This window comes from Hylobates moloch, unplaced genomic scaffold (assembly GCF_009828535.3).
Source record: "Hylobates moloch isolate HMO894 unplaced genomic scaffold, HMol_V3 SCAFFOLD_1, whole genome shotgun sequence".
In the NCBI taxonomy this organism is placed as follows: Eukaryota; Metazoa; Chordata; class Mammalia; order Primates; family Hylobatidae; genus Hylobates; species Hylobates moloch.
In genome coordinates, this window is record NW_026652276.1 from 138353584 (window position 1) to 138378604 (window position 25021).

At 44.6% G+C, this 25021-nt stretch overlaps 2 protein-coding genes across 5 annotated transcripts in view; one reads left to right on the forward strand and one right to left on the reverse strand.

Annotated features, from left to right (window-relative positions):
• The window catches only part of CRHR2 (corticotropin releasing hormone receptor 2), a 48117-nt gene extending 45559 nt beyond the window's left edge, over positions 1-2558 (forward strand). For all 3 annotated transcript variants that reach the window (XM_058445958.1, XM_032758401.2, XM_032758400.2), the window contains one exon: positions 790-2558. In XM_058445958.1, the coding sequence (XP_058301941.1) occupies positions 790-930 (141 nt within the window). In that variant the 3' untranslated portion in view covers positions 931-2558. The remainder of the gene's footprint in view (positions 1-789) is intronic.
• An 11475-nt stretch (positions 2559-14033) lies between these two features.
• Positions 14034-25021, reverse strand: part of GARS1 (glycyl-tRNA synthetase 1) — a 38515-nt gene continuing 27527 nt past the window's right edge. For both annotated transcript variants that reach the window (XM_058445991.1, XM_058445985.1), the window contains exons 13-17: positions 21663-21748; positions 19317-19426; positions 16441-16534; positions 15544-15734; positions 14034-14242 (exon numbers count right to left, since the gene is read on the reverse strand). In XM_058445991.1, coding sequence (XP_058301974.1) covers positions 14117-14242; positions 15544-15734; positions 16441-16534; positions 19317-19426; positions 21663-21748 — 607 coding nt within the window. In that variant the 3' untranslated portion in view covers positions 14034-14116. The remainder of the gene's footprint in view (positions 14243-15543; positions 15735-16440; positions 16535-19316; positions 19427-21662; positions 21749-25021) is intronic.

Sequence of the window (25021 nt, forward strand, 5' to 3'; positions counted from 1 at the left end):
CAGGCCTGTGTCTCTGTGGATGAAAGCACATTCCACTTGCAAAGTCCATCAGCAGGGACGGGTCCAGTGGGCTGGATGAGAAGGAAAGAGGGGGCCAGTAAGGCAAACAAACAAGGATGTTTATGGAGCATTTATTCTGTCTGAACCATGTGCAAGCTAGGATGTGAGAGTCACCATCCAATTTCCAAAAAAATTCTTCAATTACCAAACAAATGAAGCTTAAATGGCACTGGGTACCGCCAACTTTAGAAATGACCAGGACAGAGAGCTTTCCCTTTCAGGCAGTAAACGCCATGGTTAGTCAGGCAGGGGAGTCTAGCAGGAGGTAGAGAAGGTGAGGGGTGCAGAGGGACGGTCTTCAGGAGGGAGGAGGAGGCGTGGAGGTGTGTGAGCTGGGCGTGCACCACCAATGCCCCTGCAGGAGCAGGGGCCCAAGAAGGCTGAAGGGGCCAAGTCTCCAAGCTGCGCTCTCTGGTCCCAAGATGCTAATTTTGAGGTGGCAGAGTGAGTCAGGGAAGGGAAGGCAGTGTGTCCAGAGGAAACTGGATGATCTGGGAGGACAGTGTGGAGTAAAGGAGGTGTGGAGTCAAGCCTCTCCAGGAGAAAGATAAGGAAGGGGCCCCTGGAGAGAGGCAACAGCATCAGGGAAGGACCTCGGTTTTGGAAGCAGACAGTTCCTTGTCATGAGGGTGGCAGTCAACCCATGAGAGCAGAGAGCAGGGGAGGGGATGGTCCCAGAAGCCCAGGGTTGGTCCCTGGGAGCCGGCTGAGCCTCTGCCTTCCCTGCAGGTGCGCTCAGCCGTGAGGAAGAGGTGGCACCGCTGGCAGGACCATCACACCCTTCAAGTCCCTGTGGCCCGGGCCATGTCCATCCCTACATCACCCACGCGGATCAGCTTCCACAGCATCAAGCAGACGGCCACCGTGTGACCCCTTGGTCACCCACCTGCACAGCTCCCCTGTCCTCCTCCACCTTCTTCCTCTGGGTTCTCCTGGCTGGGCAGGCTCTCATGGGGTAGGAGATGGGAGGGGAGAGACCAGCTCTCCAGCCTGGCAGGAAAGAGGGGGTGCGGCAGCCAAGGGGGACTCAAAGGGACAGGGAAGAGTAGGGGCCACCAGGCTCAGTGCAAGAGGAAGCAGAGGGAATTCACAGGACCCCCTGAGAAGAGCCAGTCAGATGTCTGCAGGCGTTTGCCCATCCCAGCCTCTCTGGCCAGGGCCTCACTGTAGAGAGGAAACTGAGGCCCAGAGCAGAGAAGGGCCTGTGCAACACACACAGCTATTTATAGTAGCAGACACGGGGCTCCCCTGCCCTACTCACGGAACCAGCAGCCAGGCGATGGTGTGGTCCTGCACTGGCCCTTGGCCTCCACGCTCAGTGGTGCCCCTGAAGTTGGGTGGGGTATGCCAACTGGAGTAAAGGATCAGTTTGGCTGCCTTATCCCAGGGGCTCTCACCTACAGAGGCTCACTTGTACCCCACTCTTGTTGCTCTGTCCCCTCCCCAGCCATCCTCCCGCCTCGGGCGGGCTTCCAGGACTGGCTTCCTCTCTTGGGAGACCCCTTCTCTGCCTAAGTCCACAGATTAGGGAATTGAGGAAGATGCCATGAGGGCAGCCACATCCTTAGGTCAACCAGTTGCGTCGTGCAGGGCAAAACGAGGAGCAGAGGCATGGAGGAGGGGGGCGTGGGATGGGAATAGCAGAAACCAACCATGTCTTCAGTGATTGAAACTCATGCCCCATTGCCCTTTGCCCTCCAGCCTCCCCTTCAGAAACATCTCTGCTCTCTGTGAAATAAACCATGCCTCTTGGAAGTGGCCTCCCCTCGGGTCAAGTCACCCAGGCACCCGAAGAGTGGTGTAGGCCAAGGATCGTGGCTGGGTCTGAGGGGCCACATCCGTCTTCCTTAGTGGACTCGGGCCCTGGCCTTGGGCCAGTTCTCTCTCTCTCTGACCTCTAGTAGGTTTGGAGTCTTTATGGTCAAAGCACCTGCAGGCGGGTCTGTCCCTTATCACTCCAACCAGGCTAATACCTGGCCCCAGCCCCCAACCAAGGGCAGTTTGACTCAGCCTGGAGGAGGTGTGCAGCTCATCCAGCAAGCCAGGGCCTGTCCCAAAGGCCAAGGCTCTGGAATCTGGTGGGAAGGGTAGACATGGCCCGTCAGTCGACCACCAGGGCAGCTTCCAGGCTTGGCTTCCGTCCGTGTCCCTGCAGCAGAGCCGCAGGAGTCAGGGAGGGAGAAGCATCAGGCCATTGCTTCCAAAAGGAACCAATGCTCTAGGTACTCCCTACAAAAATAAATTTTGAAAAATCATGTATCCCATCTTGCACATTTTAAAGTTGACATGTAGTATTTTTTACTTAAGTTTTAAATCCTTCAAAGGTGTGATTTCTGCCATTTTGTAAATATTTACATTTTTAAATAAAACTGCTGCAACACTTTAAAATACATCCAATGAATTCTGAACACCATAGTGATTTAACATCCACCCTCATCTATTTTAAAAACACCTGACCCAGCTCTTCTTCTTCTTCTTCTTCTTTTTTTTTTTTTTTTTTTTTTTGAGACAGGGTCTCACTCTGTCACCCAGGCTAGGGTGCAGTGGCAAGATCTCAGCTCACTGCAAACTCTGCTTCCTGGGCTCAGGTGATCTTCCCAACCCAGCCTCCCGAATAGCTGGGACTACAGGCACACACCACCATGCTGGGCTGATTTTTGTATTTTTTTGTAGAGACAGGGTCTGGTCATGTTGCTCAGGCTGGCCAGCTCTGCTTGAATTGTGGGAAATGTTACATTGTTTCCTCCCTCTTTAATGTGTAGCTTCATTCCATTGCCCTATAGAATTTTATACTAATGCATTACTTTTACGGCTGAAAGTGTTTTATTTCTCACTTTGTCATACTTCTCTGCCACACAGTATATGTACGAATTAAAATTAAAATATTTCATTTTCTATGACCAAAGGTTCAAGGGATTTTAAAATAATCTTCTGCGTTGAATTATTACAATTATTTTTTGATACAAAATACAGTAAGCCACTGATTAAACCAACATTGGATACCTAAAGTTTTTATAAGTAACTAGTTAAACCTAAAAAGGAAAATTTATTGAAAACACAGCTGAATGAAATGGATAGGAAGTTAATGGCTCATGAATCTACAGGCGAATATTTATTGCTAGAATAAATCAGGACTCAGCATCAATTCTTTTCTTTTTTAATTATTTATAGTGGGGTGTGCTGAGAAGCCTTTTCAATTCAGTAGATGATCTGGCACTCCAGATAGTCAATTCTCTATACTCCTGCTGAGATGTACAGTCAAAACTGCATAGTGATCTGTCACCAAAAATGACCTATCATCTGGCTGTTTAATTAAGTGTCCTTTCAATTTGGCTGAAAAAGATGAACTGAACGTTATCTGACTTGCAGTAGGCTTTGGGTGCCCATGTCATCAGCTCATTCCATTTCTCACCACCAGCTGTGCGGGAGTGCACTGCAGGTTAAGTGTGAGCCCTGCTTCTCTTGTCAAGAGAGCAGGGAGGTTGGGGCGCCCTTATTTTCTCAAGTGACAGAACTCAGAACTCAGGGTATCTTAGACAGTCTTACTGCACACCCAGTGGCAGCAATGATGGCCGCATCCATTAGCATCATTGGGGCTCTTGTAGAGCAAGGAGCTGCAAATGGTTTGGCCCCCAAGAGGCCACTTGGAGATTTCTGTGGCCAGATGAGGCTGTGAGCAGGTGCTTATCAGAGCAGACGCTGCAGAGCCTGGCACCAAGTCCTAGGCATTCATCACTGCTTCTTAATGCAGCCCCCGGCTTATTATGCCAACTGTCCTTTGCTCCCTGGAGGGACCAAGGGCCTGTGATCCCTGCTGAGAGGCCAGGCCTGCGAAGGCCAACACCGAGAAGAGCATCAAAGTTGCTAATCTTTGTTCAGCAGGCACTTCGATATGCTCTCTTTCCAGTTCAGAGGAGGCTCCTCCTTGGTCCCACGCCAGCCCTGAATCCCTCATTACTCGGTCTCCTGGTTATGGCTCCCACTGAGCTCTGCCCTTAAAATGCCACCAGAGCCATTAGGCCATCTCTCTGGATCCCCACTTGTTAAGCTCGTTAGGCACCTGTTCCTCAAGCCAAACCAGTCCTCATTAGCATCTGCTTCAGCACTGGCAGCACCTCGTGGAGCTGGCCTTCCTGGAAAGTGGCCTCATTAACAGACTCTCCTTCTCCGTAGCAGGCAAGTTCCAGCACCCAGATCCTGGGGGCCCTTAGGGTCCCTGTTTAACCCTCTCACCCACCCTGATTTACACAACTGGGGAAGACCTGAGCCAGCCGCAGGTCCTCACACCAGCCTCTTGGCCCCACTCCAAGAGAGAGTAACAGGCAGAGCCCTGACCCCAGCACAGCTTCAAGTCCCTGGGTCATCATCAAAGTGCAGCTAGAAAGTACCTGCTGGGGTACAAGCTGGTAAATGACACACGGCGGCAGGAGTGCCGGGTGGTGGAACATCTGTGGGGCAGGAGGTGAATGGCAGGGATGGCATTTCTCTCCGGGTCCCCTGCTGGGAGTGCCCATGGTGGAGGTGCTACCTGAGGGCCTGAAGCCTCAAGACCTGTGGGGGATGGCACTCGCAGAAAGTCCCTCCAGCATATAGACTTCCCTAGAGATGGAGGCCGACATTCCCGCGGCCACAGAGAGGGAGGCCCAGATGGAAATGACACAAGGGCACGAACACAGAGAAACTTGTAGGAACACATGCACAGACCCAGAGAGGGAGGCGCACGCACCTTCCTCCATCATTTCCCATTCACAGAACACCAGGGTGTGCCAGGTATGGAAGTAACAGAAAGACAAGTTTCCTGTTTCAAGAAACTCATAATCTGGTTGAGAACAACACAAGGAAAAGGCAGGCAAAAGACACATCGGCTCCTGCAGGCTGCGCCTGTCCTCAGCCCCCTGCCCTGTCCATCTCCTAGTCCATGCCCACAGTGGCCTCAAGCCAGCTGGCTTCTAGGCACAACGACCTCAGCTGCCCTCTCTACTTCTTTCGCCTTCACCCCCATGCAGGCCCGGACCTCCGGATGCCCCAGAAACAGAATAGGGAAAGAGGCCCAACTGTGCTGCTTGTGCTTTCCCCAGCATCTTCAGAGGCCCTGGGCAGGTGGGGGATGTGTGCTGAAGCAGCTGGATGGGAAGAGAGCTGTCCTACGAGGGACAGGTGAAGGGACTAGAAAATGGCATGCTCAGGAGAACAAAGTATCCCCCGCACATGTCATGGGGCATGGAGGCAGGCCTAGGCTGGGAGGCCCAAGGGGAGTCCTTTCCTAGAGTGACATTTCAGCCAGGGGAGGGGAGGGTTTGGTGGTAAACAGCTGTGCCTCAGGTGGAACCAGTGGCTGGGGTGGCCGAGAGCATAGGAGGGGCTTGAAGCAGGGGAACCCCTTCAGCCAGGGAGCCCAGCCCTCTGTTCTGAGAGCATACCTGGAAGTAACTGGGTGGCATGTTGCACAGCAGGCTTCAGGAGTCATACTTGGTGGGGTCTAGGAATCCACATGCTTCACAAGCCCCCTGGTGATTCTGACAGCTGGGGTGTGGGCCAGCAAAAAAAGACACATCCCTTGTCTCTTCTTTCCAACACACACACACACACACATGCTGTAGAAAGTAACAGCGATGCCAGGACTGGTAGCTCATGCCTGTAATCCCAGCAGGCAGGTGGGCAGATTGCCTGAGGTCAGGAGTTCGAGACCAGCCTGGTCAACACGGTGAAACCCCCATATCTACTAAAAATACAAAAATTAGCCAGGTATGGTGGCACTCCCAGGTATTCGGGAGGCTAAGGCAAGAGAATCGCTTGAACCCGGGAGGCGGAGGTTGCAGTGAGCTGAGATCACACCACTGCACTCCAGCCTAGGTGACAGGGTGAGGTTCGGTCTCAAAAAAAAAAAGAAAGAAAACATGTGAATCTACTCATCAGTATGCCCAGGATGGCTTCCAGGCTCCGCCTCGAAGGTGCCATTAATTTTCCTGAGGGGGCTGTGCCACTTAGACATGTTAATTAGCAGGAGGAATGGGCAGAGGGCATCACTGCCCTGTTGGCTGAGCTTCTGCCAGATTTTCCTCTTAGGGATTTCTTTGTTTAGGCCTCAAGGCCCTCCCACACAGCGCTGTAGCAGGCCTCCCTCGTCACAGAACCATCACCCGGCAAAACCTATCCATTAGTCAGAAGTGTCCCCTCTAGGGGTTCCTTCAGCAGTCTCCGCAGACTCCACTGCTGGGCTGGTCATTCCAGGGGGCATGTGCTGTTTCTTAGGCCCACAGCAAGAGTTCTGCAGTCAGGAGAAACCCTAGAAACATTCATTAAATAAACCAGCCTTTCCTATTTGTTCCACCCAGAGCTGGTTAACCCACAAGAATGACCGAAGGCATAAAGAAGTCCCAGAGATCTACTGGCTTTGCACAGCGGGAGAAATCTGTCTGTGGCTCCATACCCTACCTTTACCAGAGCCCAGAGGCCAGTCCCAGACAGAGGGCATCACCTCTTCTCTACTTCACATGAGTGACAGCAGATGGGAGCGGGAGGGCCTCCATCACACCCTGCAGACTCTCCTGCAGCTGTCTCCAGATTAACCTCACCTCAAGGGGCTCCAGGCCTCAATGGTTCTCGACTTCCCACTGGCATTGGACGCAGGCTGCCCTTCAGCAGTTCCCTAAGCTGGGACAAGACATGGTTTGCCCCCGATAGTCCAGGATGATTCCTGTGACCTCATGTAATTAATAGCATACCTTTCAATCTCACGAGTCTTGGTCTGGACAATAAATTATATGATCACCCTACTTAAACCCCACATTTGTCTGCGTACACAGCAGGGGCCACAGATGCTACTTGGATAAATGAATGATGAAAGCCAGATCCATAGGAAATTCTGAACGTCAGCTACTGCACTTTGGAAGGAGAACCTGAGTAGAAGGGATTTTCTGAGGTGACGTCCTGAGTTCCATCTCAGTGTCTGCTTGGTGGACAAATGATTGAGCAGGGGCAAGTAGGAGCTAATGATTCCAGTTCCAGAAAAAAACTGTCCTTCAGCTTCTGCTGTGAATACGACGAAGTAATTAATTGTGCTTCTGAATTAGCTCTGTAGAGCGTCAAGTAAGGCCCCCTCTAGCTTTCTAAGGCCCAACCATGATAAACAATCCAGCATCACGAATCCCCACAGAGGCCCTTCCACCCAGGAAGGTGGAGAAATTCTAAGACTCATCATTTCTTCCTTCAACCCCAGTTCTAGTCCGGTGTTCTCTGGGGAAGGCCAGTGGGGGGCCCATGAGTGATCATGCAGCCACCTCTTTTCCCTGTGCTTCCTGCTCGGCCCAAATGCTGTACCTGCAATTACAAGGGAATCCATATTCCCTCTGGCCATTCAGGGACTTTCCACATGTGCTCTATGGAGGCCTCCAATTCCTAAGCAAATTAACACCCCAGCCTGGTGTCTCCAGATCCATCTCATCCTTCAGCTTGAAAGATTCTGGGCCACCCCCCTCCCCCTTCATTGCAGACTTGAATGTGAAGGTCTTAGCATCTGAAGAAATGAGGTGACCATGCTGGTGGGTTTCCCCATAAAGGAGCTCCATCTGGAAAGAGGCCCCCATGACCTGCAATCAGACCTGGATTTCATTTGGGCAGCTGACCCCTTGGAGATGGGATAGATCCATTCCCCTAGAAAAACACAGATGGGTATAAATAGAGCATGACACCTCTACAGAAATCCTTGAAGGAACTACAGATCCAAGTTTATAAACCCCTAACATCAAGATAAAATTAAAATGCTCTAATTTAGCTAGCAAGAATTCCCTAAGTTGGTGGTGCTCAGGCCTGGCTGTGTTTTAGATGCCCCAACCCAGGCCCCCTGAAACACATCTTGGGAGGTATGGACCCATGTGTGAACAGGCTGCAGGAGTGCTTACAAGGCCCTTCACTCGCCGTGTGTCCCATAGGACCCACCTCACCACCGCATGGGGCGACGTCACCTTTCTAGGCCCAGGGCCAAGCCTCCTCCGTGGCCACCCCCACTGTATGTGAGGTCAGGTCATAAAGGGCTCGAAGGCAGGGCCACATCTGGTCCAACCCCAAAATGCCAATACCAGTTACCCAGTGATACTGTTCCTTTCAGGGTGCCTTGACCAGCCTAGGAACTCTTGTCCCTAAAAGACCTTGAAGTCTTAGTTTCTCTGCCTGGAACCTCTTCTCAGAGTCCACCAGTGTTATAAAGATTTTTAAATTTACTTTTATTTTAGTGATAATCTTTAAAAATGCTTACCAGTTACCTCTTTTTCTGTGTCAAATGGAAGATGGTCTTAGGGTAAATATACATTAGCTAAAGTTTCGCAAAATGGGGACTCCTGGTGTACTACAGAGGCTTTTGATGTCTTGTTTCCTTCAAAAAGGGCACCACTCTATTAAGTTTGGAAACCTGCCTTCCTGCCCAACCATTCAGTGGCTGCAGGCCTTTTGCAGAGTACAGACATGGGGCTTGAGCCAACGGGTGAGTTGTGTGTGAGAGTAGCCATTTCTAACTAAGCCAATTTTTATACCAAAATACAGAAATGTAGAGCTGCCCTGCAGGGAAAGATTCATTCGTTCATTAAGTCATTCATATATTCACTGAGGACTTACTAAGTGCTAGGCACTTCCCTAGGCAATGAGGATACAGCCAAGAACAAAACAGACCCAAATCCTTGTCCTCGCGGAACTTACATTCTAATGGGGAGACCAAAAATATTTTCCTCAAGAGGAAAAAGAAAACAAGGAAGGCGATATGAAAGGGATGTGTCTGAATGTGGGGGTTGTGGGGGGGATGTGGCGCACATTGAAACTTCAGATGAAGCAGCTAAGCAAGGCCTCACTGAGGCGACTGCTGAATGACGTCCCGAGATGAGGGAGTGGTTGTGGGAACCCTATCTTTGGAGGAAGCATTGCAGGCAGACAGAATATCACTGAGTACCAAGGTCCTGCCCTGGGCATGCTGGGCCACTGGGAAAGGGTCAGCATGGGGGTGGTTGGCATGGGGGTGGGTGTAGATCTACGTTATTCTTGCAGGACAAGAAAAGCTGGACCAGCGAGGTGGCTCATACCTGTAATCACAGCACTTTGGGAGGCCGAGGTGGTGGATCACCTGAGGTCAGGAGTTCAAGACCAGCCTGGCCAACATGGTGAAACCCCATCTCTACTAAAAACACAAACATTAGCCAGGCACAGTGGCAGGCACCTGTAATCCCAGCTACTCGGGAGGTTGAGGCAGGAGAATCGCTTGAACCTGGGAGACGGAGGTTGCAGTGAGCTGAGATCGCGGCATTGCACACCAGCCTGGGCGACAGAGCAAGACTCCATCTGAAAGAAAAAGAGAGAAAGAGAAGGAAAGGAAAGGGGAAAGGAAAAAGGAGAGGAAAAAGGACAGGACAGGACAGGAAAGGCCACTGAGTTTTGAGGACCAATGCAATCACTCTGGTGCCAGGTGGAAAACTGCTGATGAAGGGGCAAGGGCACGAACAGAGAGTTCAGACAAGTCTTTTGCAATAAACCAGATGGGTGATGATGGTGGCTTGCCCCAAGCTGGTGGCCACGAAGGTAGTGAGAAGTGGCCCGATTCTGATATAGAGTGCAGGTGGACTTGACAGGCTGGACAAAAAAATGGAAAATCTGGGCTCAAGTTTTTTAAAAAAACATTAATAAAGACTTTCTAAAGCTTGCCAGTGGGTTTTTTCTTTCCCACAATTTTATTGTACTTAATCTCTGTCAATTAGTTCACACTTAGATGCAGGAACAGTGAGTTTTGATGAGCCAAAAAAGGTTTCAAGTTGCCTAAATTATTTTAGTTAGCATAACTGCTTTTGTGCTAATTATTGGTGATTGAGTTTTAAGACCCGACAAATGCAGGCAGAGGCTGGCAAATTCTATGCAGGCTCACTTGTGCACTAAGTCTTACACATTAAAAAAAGCACAGAGAGCTCTGGCTCCCAAAGAGAGAAGGGCTCTCTCTTCCCAGCCTCAAGTTCCTGAAACTATCATTAGGTTCAGACACTAGAAGAGTCAGGACAAGAAGCCAGCCTACTTTATTTCTGGCCCAGAGCTCACAGCACCCCTCTGCTCTTTGGCACCACTACGCTCATGCAGCAAGAATAAGGTTCCCTAAAATTCCCTGGGAAAACAGAAATCCTACTGCTCACTTCCCCACTCTCACATCTACTTCTCTAATTGTCTCACTGGATACAATGTCCTACACATTCACATTCTCAGAGGAAACCTCTTTTGAGAGAGCAATGGTCCAGCCTTTCACACGGCCAGAAAGTTCACAAGGTGCAACAGTGGTAGTGGTGCTTCTCCTAAGAGACTTAACATAGTGATGCCCAGCTCCCACCCTCAACTCATTAAATTGGTTTAAGGAGGAGCCCAGACATGAGTTTTTTTTAAAGCTCAAGTTACTTTAATGTGCAGCCAGGGTTGAGAACTACTGCTCCAACATCTTTTACTGAGGCAACAGATTTTCAAAGGTGTGTCCTTCAACACGCAAGGAAGATAGCCCATCCAGCAAGAGGGGGGCATGTCGCCAGCAAGAGTGAAGGGGCTCTTAGCCAGGAGGGCGAAGCTGCAGGCCGCACCTCTCAAGCAACCCCTGTTGATACTCCCAAATCACATCCCAATTTCTAGAGGAGACATTCCTCTAGATATCCACACAGCCTTAACACAATTACTGCTAGAGGCAGCTCAATAACCAAGAATTATTGAACAGGCAACAACAGGCGAACGTTGAGGCACAGCAAAATTAGTCATCCACTTATACTTACTGAATCTTCAATTAAATTTCACTTTGGTGTTGGCCAAATGCCACAAACACCTGCCTTAAACATTGCCAGACTATCAGCAAAGATGCTGGTGTGAGCAATGCTCTCAAAGCCTCTCGATATAAGCAATGATAAGGAACAATGGCCAAATGCCACAAACACCTGCCTTAAACATTGTCAGACTATCAGCAAAGATGCCAGTGCAAGCAATGCTCTCAAAGCCTCTCCATCCTAGCCCAGCCCAAGAGATACAGATAATAGTTTTCCTTTGAGAAAGAAGGTTCATTTCAGGGCAACTATAACCAGAGATAATTTGGATTTATCTCTAGGGCATCCAGCCCTCTCAAGGAATAGACTCCACTGACTAAGACAGTTGCTGCCATTACCCTGCAATTACACTGGTTAAGGGAGTAGTAAATAAAGGTCTAGAATGAATCTACTTCATGACTTATAATGAAAAAAATGATTTTGCAAGTTCTTATCACAAAGAACTTGAGACATCTGACATCTTTAGTACCAGCTCATGAAAATAGTAAGATCATTTCCATGTTCTTTAGACTTGGTGATGAATTCCTTTTCTGTAAAACCATCTATATTCACTATTTTGCTATTATGAGCTGTTGGGCAATATTAAGGTGGTGGAGTCCTGCAGAAGCCAGGCACAGATAACCTCTCTAGAAGTAACTCCACATTGCATTTGACTGAATGCCCCAAATTCCAACCTAAGTATTAAAAACCTAATTCCTGTGTTCTTACATAACAGTTCATGGAAATTAGTTAGAATCTGACCTTCCCCCATCATTATTTTTGGGAGAGGTAATAAACAGGAGTAACTTCTCTGAGATACAATGCTATTCGTCTCGCTCTTGTTTAGCCCACAGTCCGGTACATACAGGTATATAAATAATACAAAAGGCCTCAAAGAGCATTAAGCCAGAAAGACCCATGCTTTAAATACACACTGGGCTTGAACAGAAGAGGTGTGTGCGTATGCATACGCAAACTTGTGTGTAAAGAGTCTCTTCATTTAGAAAACAGCACTTCAACTGCTTGTGCTTAAAATCAAGCAAACATGGTACAGACAGAACCAGAGAGCTCTGCTGCCAGCCTGTCTCCTTCACTCAGGTATCAGTCACTTTAGAGTCCTGCTTTAGAGCAGGTGATCCAGGAGAAATCACACATTGCTATCCAGGGGAAGGAACAAAAGAGGCCTTGCAGATTCAATATCCAGCCTCTACCTCATGACAAATGTATTTGCCAATGAAAAGGGAAGAGAGGTTTGGTTCCAATCCCTTTCTGATCCAAAGTATTAGGTTGGTGCAAAAGTAATTATGGTTTTTGTCATTATTTATTTATTATTATTTTTTTGAGATGGAGTCTCGCTCTGTGCCCAGACTGGAGTGCAGTGGCACAATCTCAGCTGACCGCAAACTCCGCCTCCCAGGTTCAAGAGATTCTCCTGCCTCAGCCTCCCATGTAGCTGGGAGTACAGGAAGGTGCCACCACACCTGGCTGATTTTTGTATTTTTAGTAGACGGGGTTTCATCGTGTTGGCCAGGCTGGTCTCGAACTCCTGACCTCAGATGATCCACCTGCCTTGGCCTCCCAAAGTGCTGGGATTACAGGCGTGAGCCACCGCGCCCAGCCTGTCATTACTTTTAATGGCAAAAACCGCAACTATTTTGGCACCAACCTGATAGGTAAATCTCACTATGTATTTAATGTATCTTTCCCTATTAATGAGCTTAAACCAATGTTTGAGGCTGTGGTGACTGTTTGACTATGGAGGTACCTGCCGTAAAAGGAAGCAAATAAATTCAAAGTTAGGGCAGCCCCCTGCCAATGTAAAGCTACTAGAACATATGCCCAGTTACAAGCTATATTATATGGAATTCGAAGTGAGAGAAACCCCTAGAAAATGAAAACTCAGTTTATTTAAAATCTAGCTCCTTCTAATTTAATAATGAATGCTCATAAAAGCAGAGACAGAAGAGAAGCATGCTTCAGTATAAGGCTTTCCTCCCAAAGAGGTTTGTTCAAAAAAGAAGGCTGTTCAAAAATTCAAGACTCATCCAAAGACTATTTATTGAAGACCTAGTATGTACAGCACTGCAGTAGGCACCATCGGAGATGAGATACAAATGAGGGAAATCCCTGGGAGATTCCTACTTTATATCTAAGAAATCACAACTTCAATTGCTCTTCATACCAGAGACAAAAGGGCACACTGGAGATCAACACTCCTCTATCCAATACTGCGGGGGAAGAAGTGGGCACACTAGATAAGGTCATAGCTCTGCAAATAAACAGCTGCTCAAATTCACACAACCTGGAATTTTTCCCTTACAAATAACCATAGTCTTCTGAGTTTTCTATACAAAAACATAAAAGAAGTAAAGTATCTTAAAACCTGAGCCAAAAACTACTAGGCTAGAATCAAGACACTGCAATGGTCAGGAACTGCTAAATCAGACGAGACAGATGGGTTCCCCTAGCATCAGGAGCTTAATGATTTCCAGGCTACCAGCAGAGCCGAGTGCAAGCATGCCTTAAGATAGAAGGCAAATCTGTCAAGGCCCTCCCCTCCTGGAGAATCTGCAAACAGTGGGGTTAGCAGCCCTAAAGCACCACTCCAGCACACTTCCTCCTCCACTGCACCACTCCTGCCACCCCATCCTCGCCTCAGGCTTTCCCAGAAGTCATTTCACCTGCTTGGAGACTGCTGTCACAGTACCTGCGCAATGCATCATTTTCTCAGAAAAAGATAAATAGAAAAGGTAAATCAATAGAAAGTAGAGGAATGGTTGCCTGGGCTGAGGTTAGAATGGGAGTGACGTAAATGAGCATGAGACTTATTCTGGAGTGATGAAAATGTTTAAAATTGGTTTGTGGTGGTGGTTGCACAACTCTGTAAACATACTAAACATCATTGAACTGTACACTTAAAACAGGCTATTTTTATGGTATGTAAATTATACCCCAATAAAGCTGTTAATTTTTTAAAAAGTGTTAACTGTGTTTAACATTAAGCCATGAGCATGTCTACCCAAACATGGGAGACACAGCCTTGCTGAAAATGTAAAAACACGAGCAAATAGATCACAAGTTTGTTCAGGATTCCTTCAACTTTAATTGTGGGGGTAAAATCAGGCAGCCACTGAAGATAAAATACGGTCCCTGGGAGTAATCACAATGCTGTTTTCTTTTGTAAAGTGGACATAAGAGTTGTTTGTTTGTTTTTTTTTATTAGCGCAAGTGGTCAAGAGTTGTCAAAATTGTCCTCACTCCTCGATTGTCTCTTTTTTACCAGTCTCTTGGCCTTCAAACAGAGGATACCTGGCCTCCACATCGGCCCACGTGATGTTGCCGTTGGCCAGGTCTCGGACTATGCTGGGCAGCTCAGAGACCTACAGACAAGGAAAGAGAAGCCAAGTATCAACCAACTTGTTCAGATTTTTAAGAATAAGATTCATCCTGAACTCAGGAAACCTTATACAGAGCCAAACAATGTCATGCCGGGAATGGGTTCATGCTCTTCTTCTAGCCCACAACGCCCACCAGGTCCCCCAGACAACTCAATTCTGCCACCAAGCCTTTCCTAACTTTTCTAAATCTCCATGTCCCTTAAAGTTACTTCGTGTGTATTAAATTTAACTATTAGAACAAACAGGATTCAGCCAAGTAACTCGTGTGAGGGAGTTATATAAGACTGGCAAACTGGAGAGCTCTGACCAAGGCTACTGTTCCTCAGCCAAAACCAAACACTGGCTGCCACACAGCAATGGTTCTCAAACTTGAGTGCACGCCAGGATCATCTGGAGGTCTTGCTAAAACTAAAGAAGTTCTGCCTGCCCCCTCTGCTCTCCACCCCCAGTTTATGATGTAGTAGGTCTGGGGTGGAGGTTTTGCTTATCTCATACATTTCCAGGGGATACTGATGCTGCTGGTCTAGGGACCACACTTTTGAGAACCACACCCAGATGGGGACACAGCTCCAGAGTAGCCAGATGGTCTCTAAAAAGTCAAGCTAGAAATTCACGACTTCTGGATTAGACTATAAACTCCTTCAGAAAAAAAGCAGTTTTTTGCTTCTGTTTTCCCTATTACTATCTGTATCAAGCTAAGCACGGAACAAGCACTTGAAGTATGTGCCCAAAGGTGATAAATTAGGCAGGCAGATGTCAATTAAAGCAGCTACTCTTTCCTTTCCCTTACCACACATCCTTCCCCTTCTGTGCTTCTACCATCTCCATTACTGCCTTCCTATTGACCAAAATTACTGAATCATGATTCACTGTTTTGAATATATGAACATGGAAAAGCTTATACATACACATGTATACGTGTCTATAAAAATAAAAGATTAAAATGCCTAACCCCTCAAAAGCCTACCAATAAAACTATGGCAACAAATTCTTAGGATCATATTTCTATTGCCCAATAAACAAACAAGTATAAAAGCAAACTGCTGGAGAATGAGCCCGGAGCAACACAAATGTTTATAAAATATTAGAGAAGTGCTAATGCATATTTTCATAATTAAACCAGGGGGACTTGAGAATCTGGGCTCTGTCTGATACAAGCCGTTCATTAAAATCAAAAAGAAAAAAAAAGGAAAGGGAGCATAAACACATCAAAATCCAACACAAATCAGTAAGAAGCAGTACACATTTCTAAGGCTAAAAATGCCAAAGAGAAGGCCAGATACCTCTGCTCTTATCTGCCGCATTGAGTCACGGTCCCTCAGAGTTGCAGTGTGGGGGGTCTTGTTCACTGTGTCAAAGTCAATGGTGACACCAAAAGCCACGCCAATCTCATCAGTCCTGGCATAGCGCCTTCCAATTGACCCAGAGGAATCGTCTACTTTGTGAGACACTCCGTGCCTGGTCAGGGCTTCCGCTATCCAAAATAAACAAAGTAAATTAAAAATAAAACAATGGAGTTAAGCCCAGTATTATCTAACTACTGTCTTACAAGCCCAGGAGACTTACAAAAGGGACCAAGACAAGAAAGCAACAAGTTGAGTTGCGAGAGAAAGAAATATCCCTAAAGTTTAATAAAGCCCTTGCGGGAATCCAAATCTTCACTCATACCTCCATCTGATATAGCTATAGGGGGAACAAATACGGGACCAAGAGCCAAGGCCAGAAGGTGAGTCCTGACTCCACCACCTCTACTTTTATGGCTCTAAGCAGGTCAATGGACTCTCCCCATTTCCCAACTCTGAAATAAGTGGGATGTGCCAGATGACCACCAGGATTCCTTTCAGGGCTGTGGATTCTGTGGCTATAGATCCACTATGGTTGCTACACTCCACTCAGGTTCCCTCGATGAACTGAGCACCAAGGTCAGTATGAGAAGTAAGTAATTTTTAAATCTGACTCTTGGGTCCTACCTTGACTCACTCAAATGCCAGAATAAAACATCTGAGCAAGCATATCCTCTCTCTTAGAAATAAGAGTACAGGCTAAAATCATGTACTGTTTATAAAATCATTTATATTTTTTATTCAATCTATATTTTTATTGAAATAAACGATACATTTCCTAAAATTCAGTCTCCTTGATGGTGTTCCCATGGAGTTTACCCAATTGAATTTGCTTACATAATTCCTTGACAAATGGCATGAACTCCTGGTTTTGGCTCAGTGGGAGGACGGAACATTTGAATGGAGCGACTACAGCAGGAAAACTGAAGAACTGGATGGTTTAAAAAGAAAAAAATCCAAATATGTTAATTTGTAAATATCTAAATCCTAATATCCCAAACCAAAAGAGGTTAATATTCAGCAAGTGTTCAAGCATAATGTCATTACCAAAATGCCAGAAAACATGACATGAAAAGCAGTATGGCAAAAGAGAAGCAGAACCAGCATCAGAAACACCCGGTTTCAGCTCCGAATTTAGGCCAACTCATGAACTCTTTCTGAACCTTAGTTTCTCCAGCTAAAAAGCAGGTCTCTACCACCTGCTCTGCTTGCTTCACAAGCCCGTTACTAAAAAAGTCAAATAATGTGAAAGCATTCTGAAAGCTACTGTATATAAAAGATGGTAATTTTTTGGTTCCACATAAAAGACTTCCTGTGGAGACTACCTAAATATTCAAACAAGTGGCAGTGACCCAAACCAAAGCCCATTCTGTCTTTTAAGAGAGAAACCTATGAACCTTAGTGACCAAGTGAAACAGAAAAGTTTAATCAGCTCACAAACGTATGTCCAAAAGAAATAGTACAAAACAAAAAAAGATGTTCCATATACCTACACCAAAAAGTACAGTCTTCTTAAACTGTCCTGAAATAGTTTCTGAGTAACTCAGAAATCAAAGAAAGCAAAAATAAGGCTAGGCACAGTGGCTCATGCCTGTAATCCCAGCACTTTGGGAGGCTGAAGCAGAAGAATTGCTTACGCCCAGGAATTCAAGACCAGCCAGGGCAACATGGCAAGACCCCATCTCTACAAAAACTAAAAAATTAGCTGGGCATTGTGAGGCACACCTGTGGTCCCAGCTACTTGGGAGGCTGAAGAAGGAGGATTGCTTGAGCCCAGAAGTTTGAGGCTGTAGTCAGCTGAGATTGTGCCACTGCACTCCAGCTGAGCAACAAAGCGAAACCAAAAAAAAAAAAAAAAAAAAAGGCGAAAATAAAAATATTCTGTGGAAGGCAAACCAATTTACCACTTTAGGTTGGAAATGGGAACTGAAGGCAGTTCTTAATACTTGTACAAAAGGTTCACTTGACGGCAAAACACAGAATAAATCTGTCCCATAAAAATAATGAATGACACAGGTTCCACTTTAGCCTCTCACCCAAAGTTCAATTAACCTTTGTTGCCAAGCAATGAATATCCCACTCTAAGGCAGGCCTGTATTCCACCAATATGGCTGCTCACATCACAGAAGGTTCAGAATTCTATTCCCTTCCTCCATCTTGAGATATTTCTATTTCATATAAGAGAGTAATAGGGACCTGCCTTTATAGAAAAATAATTTTTAAAATTTCACTAGCAATGTTTTTATACCAAATTTATAGGCAAATGGATTGAGGAACTAGGTGCTAATAATTTAAGAAACATTTTTGGCTTCCCACAGCCTAATCAAATTTCTCTTCATGATGGGAATTCATGCAATTCATAAAACACTGTGACTAATTTATTCTTGTTTAGCCCTTATGAAATTTCTATTAAAGCTCTAGTTATATTAATATTGTTAGATTCAAAGGAACAGCTAAAAGATTTTCTAAAACCTTTTTATTAGAAAAATAAGCAGACAAAGCTTGAAGCAGACTTGACATCTAAAAAGAACACATGCAGTTATGTTTGTCATCATTTCTCAAAAAGAACCAGGCCTTATGTTTGCGCACCTGGGGCCTAGCCCAGGTTCTTACAATCTGTTGAATGAATAGGGCTGCTCCTTCAAGGTTGAGAAATGAAGATGCAACTTTAGGGCAGAGTACCATACTAGCTTTATTAGCTATGTACTACAATAGTGTGTCAGACTAAAGTACTGGTGCCAAGAACTCACTAGTTCATTCTTCAAGGTTAAATGTCCTAGAAAGAACCACAGGGTTGATGTCTAACATTACGTACACTCAAGCTTTAGAATGGCCAAGTGGATGACACTGTTTCTTTCAATTAACTTGACATATACAACCTCTCCTTTCTAGCCATTCTTCTGGTTGGCTTTCCTAGTAATCTGCCCAGGAGTGTAACTTCTGCAGGCAGAGGTGAGGTAAAAATGGTGAAGTAAGGCAAGGAGATAAAGAGGAAGAAGGCGAGCAGCAGTGATTCAGAAGCATCAGACCCAAAAGAAAATTTGTGGGAGCTAATGAAGACTTCTTATAAACTTCTATCTTCAGCAATACTTGAATGCTAGGAAAGGCTATACCCCAGATAACTATTATCCCATTTATGATCTGTCAAGTTTTCACAGTGAAATAACCCAGGATTTTTATTTTTCAAAAAAAACACCCAGATCCCTGGGTCTCAGACCTAGTGAATCAGCATCTCTGGAGTAGAACCTAGGAATTCACATCTTTACCCCAAAAGTACCCCAGACAATTTTATGCAGTTTGAGAGGGTTCCCTTTGATACTTTACCAGAGTATAGGTACAGCTTAGTGGTCTGGCTAAATTCTATGAGTCATCTCACCCTTCCCAATTTTCTGAAACACAGCATATCCAGAAAGTACCATTCCTTCCATTGACATAATACAGATTGTTCCCCAAAGTAAATAGGTTCAGTCTAAGAATAGAGAGCACCAGGCAACTAAAACAATAGCTTCTACAATAACCTAAAGCTCAAATAAGATAACACAGGAAGCTGGTTTGTCTATACATACTTAAGCAAAGATGAGTGTTAATAGCACTAGATTATAGTAATAACTAATTGATCATTCTAGAGTCTTATTAATGTACTTCACGATGTAATTCAGAAAATTTTTATTTTCTGACACTATAACAACAGCATACTGTACACGACAACTTACTGTTCTCTGTTCATCTCCTTCTCGTACATGGAATGTATGTTCAAATACCGTATACATGATCCTACCCAGGCCGAAGGAGGGTTCAATTACATTCGGAACAACTTCTTCCACTGCAAAAGAGATAGAAATTCAATTAACTTTCTCTCAAATACCACATAATGCATTTCAGATTCTCTCTGAACAATTCTCCGGCTGCGGTGGCTCACACCTGTAATCCCAGCATTTTGGGGGGCTGAGGTGGGTGGATCATCTGAGGTCAGGAGTTCGAGACCAGCCTGGCCAACATGGTGAAACCCTGTCTCTACTAAAAATACAAAAATTAGCTGGGTGTGGTGGCAGGTGCCTGTAATCCCAGCTACGCAGGAGGCTGAGGCAGGAGAATCGCTTGAACCCAGGAGGCAGAGGTTGCAGTGAGCCAGGATCACGCCATTGCACTCCAGCCTGGAAGATAAGGGCGAAACTTTGTCTCAAAGAAAAAAAAAAAAAAAAGAAGAAAAGAAAAAAGAAAAGAAAAAATTCTTAGCACTAAAAATATCTCTATTCTAGATGGATTTTTATCTCTGCGTATCAGAACAAAGAAACTAGAATATACCTAAAAACTATTTGCTGATGGGAAACACGCCTTTGAAGAGAAAGTTGGAGTGAAAAAATCTTTCACCAAATTCTGTTTATACTGTGTAAAAATGAAACCTGAGTTACCAGAATATTCCTTCACCAGTTGGCAAACTATGAATAGCAGCAGCTACACTTTGTCTCTATTACCTGCCTCAGCTACCCAGAAAGCATAAAAAATCTAAGGCTTTTAATAAGATTTTGCTAGAATTTAAAATCTAACACAGCTGGCAAAATTCACAAAAACGATTCCTACATACAAAAAAGTATTACATGGTTTGTGTTTGTTTAACGTTTTAGCTTGTTATCTTGATAAGAACTTGTTCAGAACCAAATTACTGGCATTGTATCACCAAGGTTCTGGGGTCAGGACGCCCTTAGGGGAGAGTTTGCTCAAAGAACAGCACTCCATCAAAGACATCTTACAGGGGCTCACAGCTCTTCCTGTGGGTAAGACAACACCCGTGGTATACACAGGAAATACACTGATAATTATTACTTATTATGTGGAAAGGAAGAAGCACTGCTAAGCAATGTCCAGGTCTAAGATAACTGGTCATAACCTTGGAGAGTTTATGTTTTTTGGGAAATGAGATCATTGGTACCAAAAACTCACACATGTAGGGGAAAAGAGAGCCTGTTTGTCTGTGATAAACAGTAATACTTTAGAAACATGATCAAGGCATGTCCCCCCCATCCTTCTGTGGTATCTGAGTAACGGTGATGTGCAGCTCTGAACCAGCTGCCAGGATCATGGCTATAAAGCCCCAGAGCGTGATGGAGAAGCCCCTGCTTACTCCTACCACTGCTCACTGAAGCCTGGCTACAAGCCAAGCCAAGAACAAAAGGAAAGCTATGCTCACTCTCTCCACTGGCAGTCGCTTCTCAAACACCCACTACTACTCTGTTTCCAGGAATTTCAATTCAGCCACAAATAAACTTCAGCATCCTTCATACATGCTCCAAATTACTCATTGCCTAATTCACAGAATTTGTTCTACAAAAAAATCATCTTCTTAACTTTTAAAAAAGCATGAAACATCACTGGTCTAAATTACTTTTTTTTTTTTTTTGAGACGGAGTCTTGCACCGTCGCCCAGGCTGGACTGCAATGGCATGATCTCGGCTCACCGCAACCTCCGCCTCCCTGGTTCAAGGGATTCTCCTGCCTCAGCCTCCCGAGTAGCTGGGATTACAGGTACGTGCCTCCATGCCTAGCTAATTTTTGTATTTTTAGTAGAGACGGAGTTTCACCATGTTGGCCAGGCTGGTCTCGAACTCCTGACCTCGTGATCTACCCACCTTGGCCTCCCAAAGTGCTGGGATTACAGGCGTGAGCCACTGCACCTGGCCCCTAAATGACTTTTTAACAAGTTATTTTGCCAAAGAAGACAGGGAATGAGGGCCAGGCATGGTCGCTCATGCCTGTAATCCCAGCACTTTGGGACGCGAAGGCGGGTGGACTGCTTGAGCCTAGGAGTTTAAGATCAGCTTGGGCAACATGGCAAAAACCTCATCTCTACAAAAAATACAAAAATTAGTTGGATATGGTAGCGTGCACCTGTAGTCCCAGCTAACTGGGAGGCTGAGACAGGAGGGAGGAACGCTTGTTCCCAGGAGGCAGAGGTTGTGCCACTGCACTCCAGCCTCAGTGACAGAGCGAGACCCTGTCTCAAACAACAACAAAAGCTTTAAGGAGCAGTGACTTTTTGTTTATTATTTTTACAAATTTACCATATAGTGTTTTCTGGAATCTCTTCACATTAACCATGTCTTTTGTTAACTGAAATGTTTTCCCTTCAGTTTCGATTGTGAATTCCCTACAAAGAAACAAAACACATTTTGTATTAGTTCAAACAGGCACCCCGTGCCTTAATTTAAAGGAATTTTGTAGATTGCTAAATTGTTTTTTATTTTTATAACTTGATCAACTCTCCAGATATAATAAGTGATGTCAAATTTAAATTATTTCATAAGAAACACCAATTAAGTATTAGTCTAACAATGGCTCCAAAAAGTACTCTGAGGAGATACACCAAAGTTTGACTAGTTTTATAAAATTCCACAAGTGACTTAATGACAAATTCCTTTGGTTTTGAGATCAAGGTAAAACCAAAAACAACTTTTTGAAAATTCAGTTTTAGAATAATAACAACTTTGTCAGAAATTGGCCTGCTGGTAAAAACACAAGGGTTCTCATTACAGTCCCAACAAATGTACAAACGAACCAGCATGCCATCTAACAGAAGTAATCTTACAATCCAATACCCACACTATTTTTTGACATTTGTGTTGATGAAGATCAGTTTAAAAGAAGTTTAATGTTTCTGTTTCATATGGCAATATAAAACATCATCCCCCTCAAAATCATGGCTGCCATGTATTTGTGTCCTGAGATATGCCCATTTCGTTTCAGGTTATAAGAATTCATCTTTATAAAGAGCTTCATGTAATACCTGTATTTCAGCTTAGGAGTTATTTCCTCACATTTTGAATATCAATTTGGATTTCTCTTGCCTCCCAAGCAATTCAGTGCTAGGATAGAGAGCCCTCATGTGGTTGTCTCAGAAGCTGGATAGTTGGCATATGTTACAACTGTATTTTGCTAGTTTCCACCTGTGATAATCTCACGCCTCATCTGACTGGTGTTCACTAAATTCTTCCGTTTTTACTATTCTCTCTGAAGTCTGTGTGTGCATGCATTAAAGGTTCCATTACAAACACAGTGTCATATGCATCCTCTCTGTGAGCACCGTCTAAGTGTATCATAGTTAACAGCTATAAAAGAGTTGCAATTGGGTCAGGCGTGGTGGCTCACACCTGTAATCCCAGCACTTTGGGAGGCCAAGGCAGGTGGATCACCTTAGGTCAGAAGTTCAAGACCAGTCTGGTCAACATGGTGAAACCCCGTCTCTACTAAAAATACAAAAAATTGGCTAGGCGTGGTGGTGCACGAGTCCCAGCTACTCGGGAGGCTGAGGCAAGAGAATTGCTTGAAGCTGGGAAGCGGAGGTTGCAGTGAGCTGAGATCACACCACTGCACTCCAGCCTGGGTGACAGAGTGAGACACCATCTCAAAAAAAAAAAAGAGTTGCAATTGACAAGGAGACAGCCATTATTTGAGAATAATTAATAAAGCAAACTGTGTTTATGGATAATGTTATTTAACTAGTAATATAATTTAGTCCATTTTAATGGGATTTGATATTGTTTTAGTATAAATAGATGTTAATTGTGGAAGACCAGAAATGTTTTTAAATTTTTCTGAAACAGATATCTTCAACTTGCAAGAGTTCACCTTTGTCCCATCTGTTCTTTGTTCCTTTTCCTCTTTTCCCATCTTCTTGTGGAATATTTTTTCTTATTCTACTTTATCTCCACTACTGGTTTATTAGTTACACCCCTTGGTTTTTTTGTGGTTTTTTTTCCAGGTGATTGCTCTAGAGTTCACTCTATCCATTTTTTAACTTATCATAGTTTATCTTCAAGTAATATTACACCATTTCACATATAATGTATACACCTCACAAGAGTATATTCCCAATTCTTTGCTCCCACCCTTTGTGCTATTGATAGCATACATTTTACTTCCACGTTATAAATCCCATATTATTATTTTTACTTTAAATACTCCATTATCTTTTAAAGAAATTAAGAGATGAGAGAGAAAATGCCATTTCTATTTACCCACATATTTATCATTTCTAGATCTCTCAAATCCTCTGGGTACATCTAAACTTTCATACTTCTGCCTGAAGAAGTGCCTTAAATTCTCATAGTGGAGGTCTGCTGGCAATGCACTTTCAGAGCCCTGGATTGTCTAAAACAGAGGTGTTCAATCTTTGGGCTTCCCTGGGCCACACTAGAAGAACTGTCTTGGACTGCACATAAAATACACTAACACTAATGACAGCTGATGAGCTAAGAAAAAAAAATTGCAAAAAAACCTCATAATGTTTTTTCAAAGTTTATGAATTTGTGTTGGGCAGCATCAAAAGCCATCCTGGGCCACATGCAGCCTGCGGGCCGCAGGTTGGATAAGCTTGGTCTTAAAGTACTTCCTCTTCACTTTTGAAAGATATTTTTGCTGGGTGTAGGAATTTTGTCTTCAAGCACTTTAAAAGATTTCATTCCATTATATTGTGATCTGCGTAGGTTTGGTATGAATTCTAATCATTCTTATCTTCGTTTGCTTTTATGTAATGAGTCTTTTTCCCCACTAGCTGCTTTAAAGGTTCTTCTCTTCATCCCTGGTTTATAGCTATTTGATTCTCATGGGTCTTCATGTAGTCATCTTTGTGTTTATCCTGCTTGGGGCTAAGCTTCTTGAATCTGTAGTTTTACCGTTTTCATCAAATTTGGAAATTTTCCAGCTACTGTATAATATTTTTTCTATACACCCTCTCTAGGACTCTCAATTACACATGCATTAGACTGCCTGATATTATCGCACTGGACATTTTTTTCCCAGTCTCATTTTTTTCTATGCTTCATTTTGGAGAGTTGCTATGTCTTTAAGTTCAATGACCTTTCTTCTGTAATGTTTAATCTACTGTTAATCCCATCCAGTGACATTTTCATTTGAGATATTGCCTCTAAATGTTTCATGTTGTTTATATATATAAAAACATGTGTTTATATCCATATTACACATATATTTTTCCATTTCTCACCTCACATGTTCATGTTTTCCTTTACACCCTTGAGTACATGAAGCATATTTATAATAAGTGCTTTAACATCCTTATGTATTTACTGCATCATGTTTATTTTTTCTGGGTGTTTCTTTCGACTGACTTTACTCCTCACTTTCCTGCTTTTTCATATATATAATAATTTTTATTGTTTGCTGGATATTGTAAGTTTTACATTGTTCAGTGCTGGATTTTGTTGTCTTCCGTTAAAGGCCTTTCTCTATTTTTTTTTGTTTTTTTTTCTGAGACGGAGTCTCACTCTGTTGCCCAGGCTGGAGTGCAGTGGCGCGATGGTGGCTCACTGCAAGCTCCGCCTCCCAGGTTCATGCCATTCTCCTGCCTCAGCTTCCTGAGTAGCTGGGACTACAGGCGCCCGCCACCATGCCAGGATAATTTTTT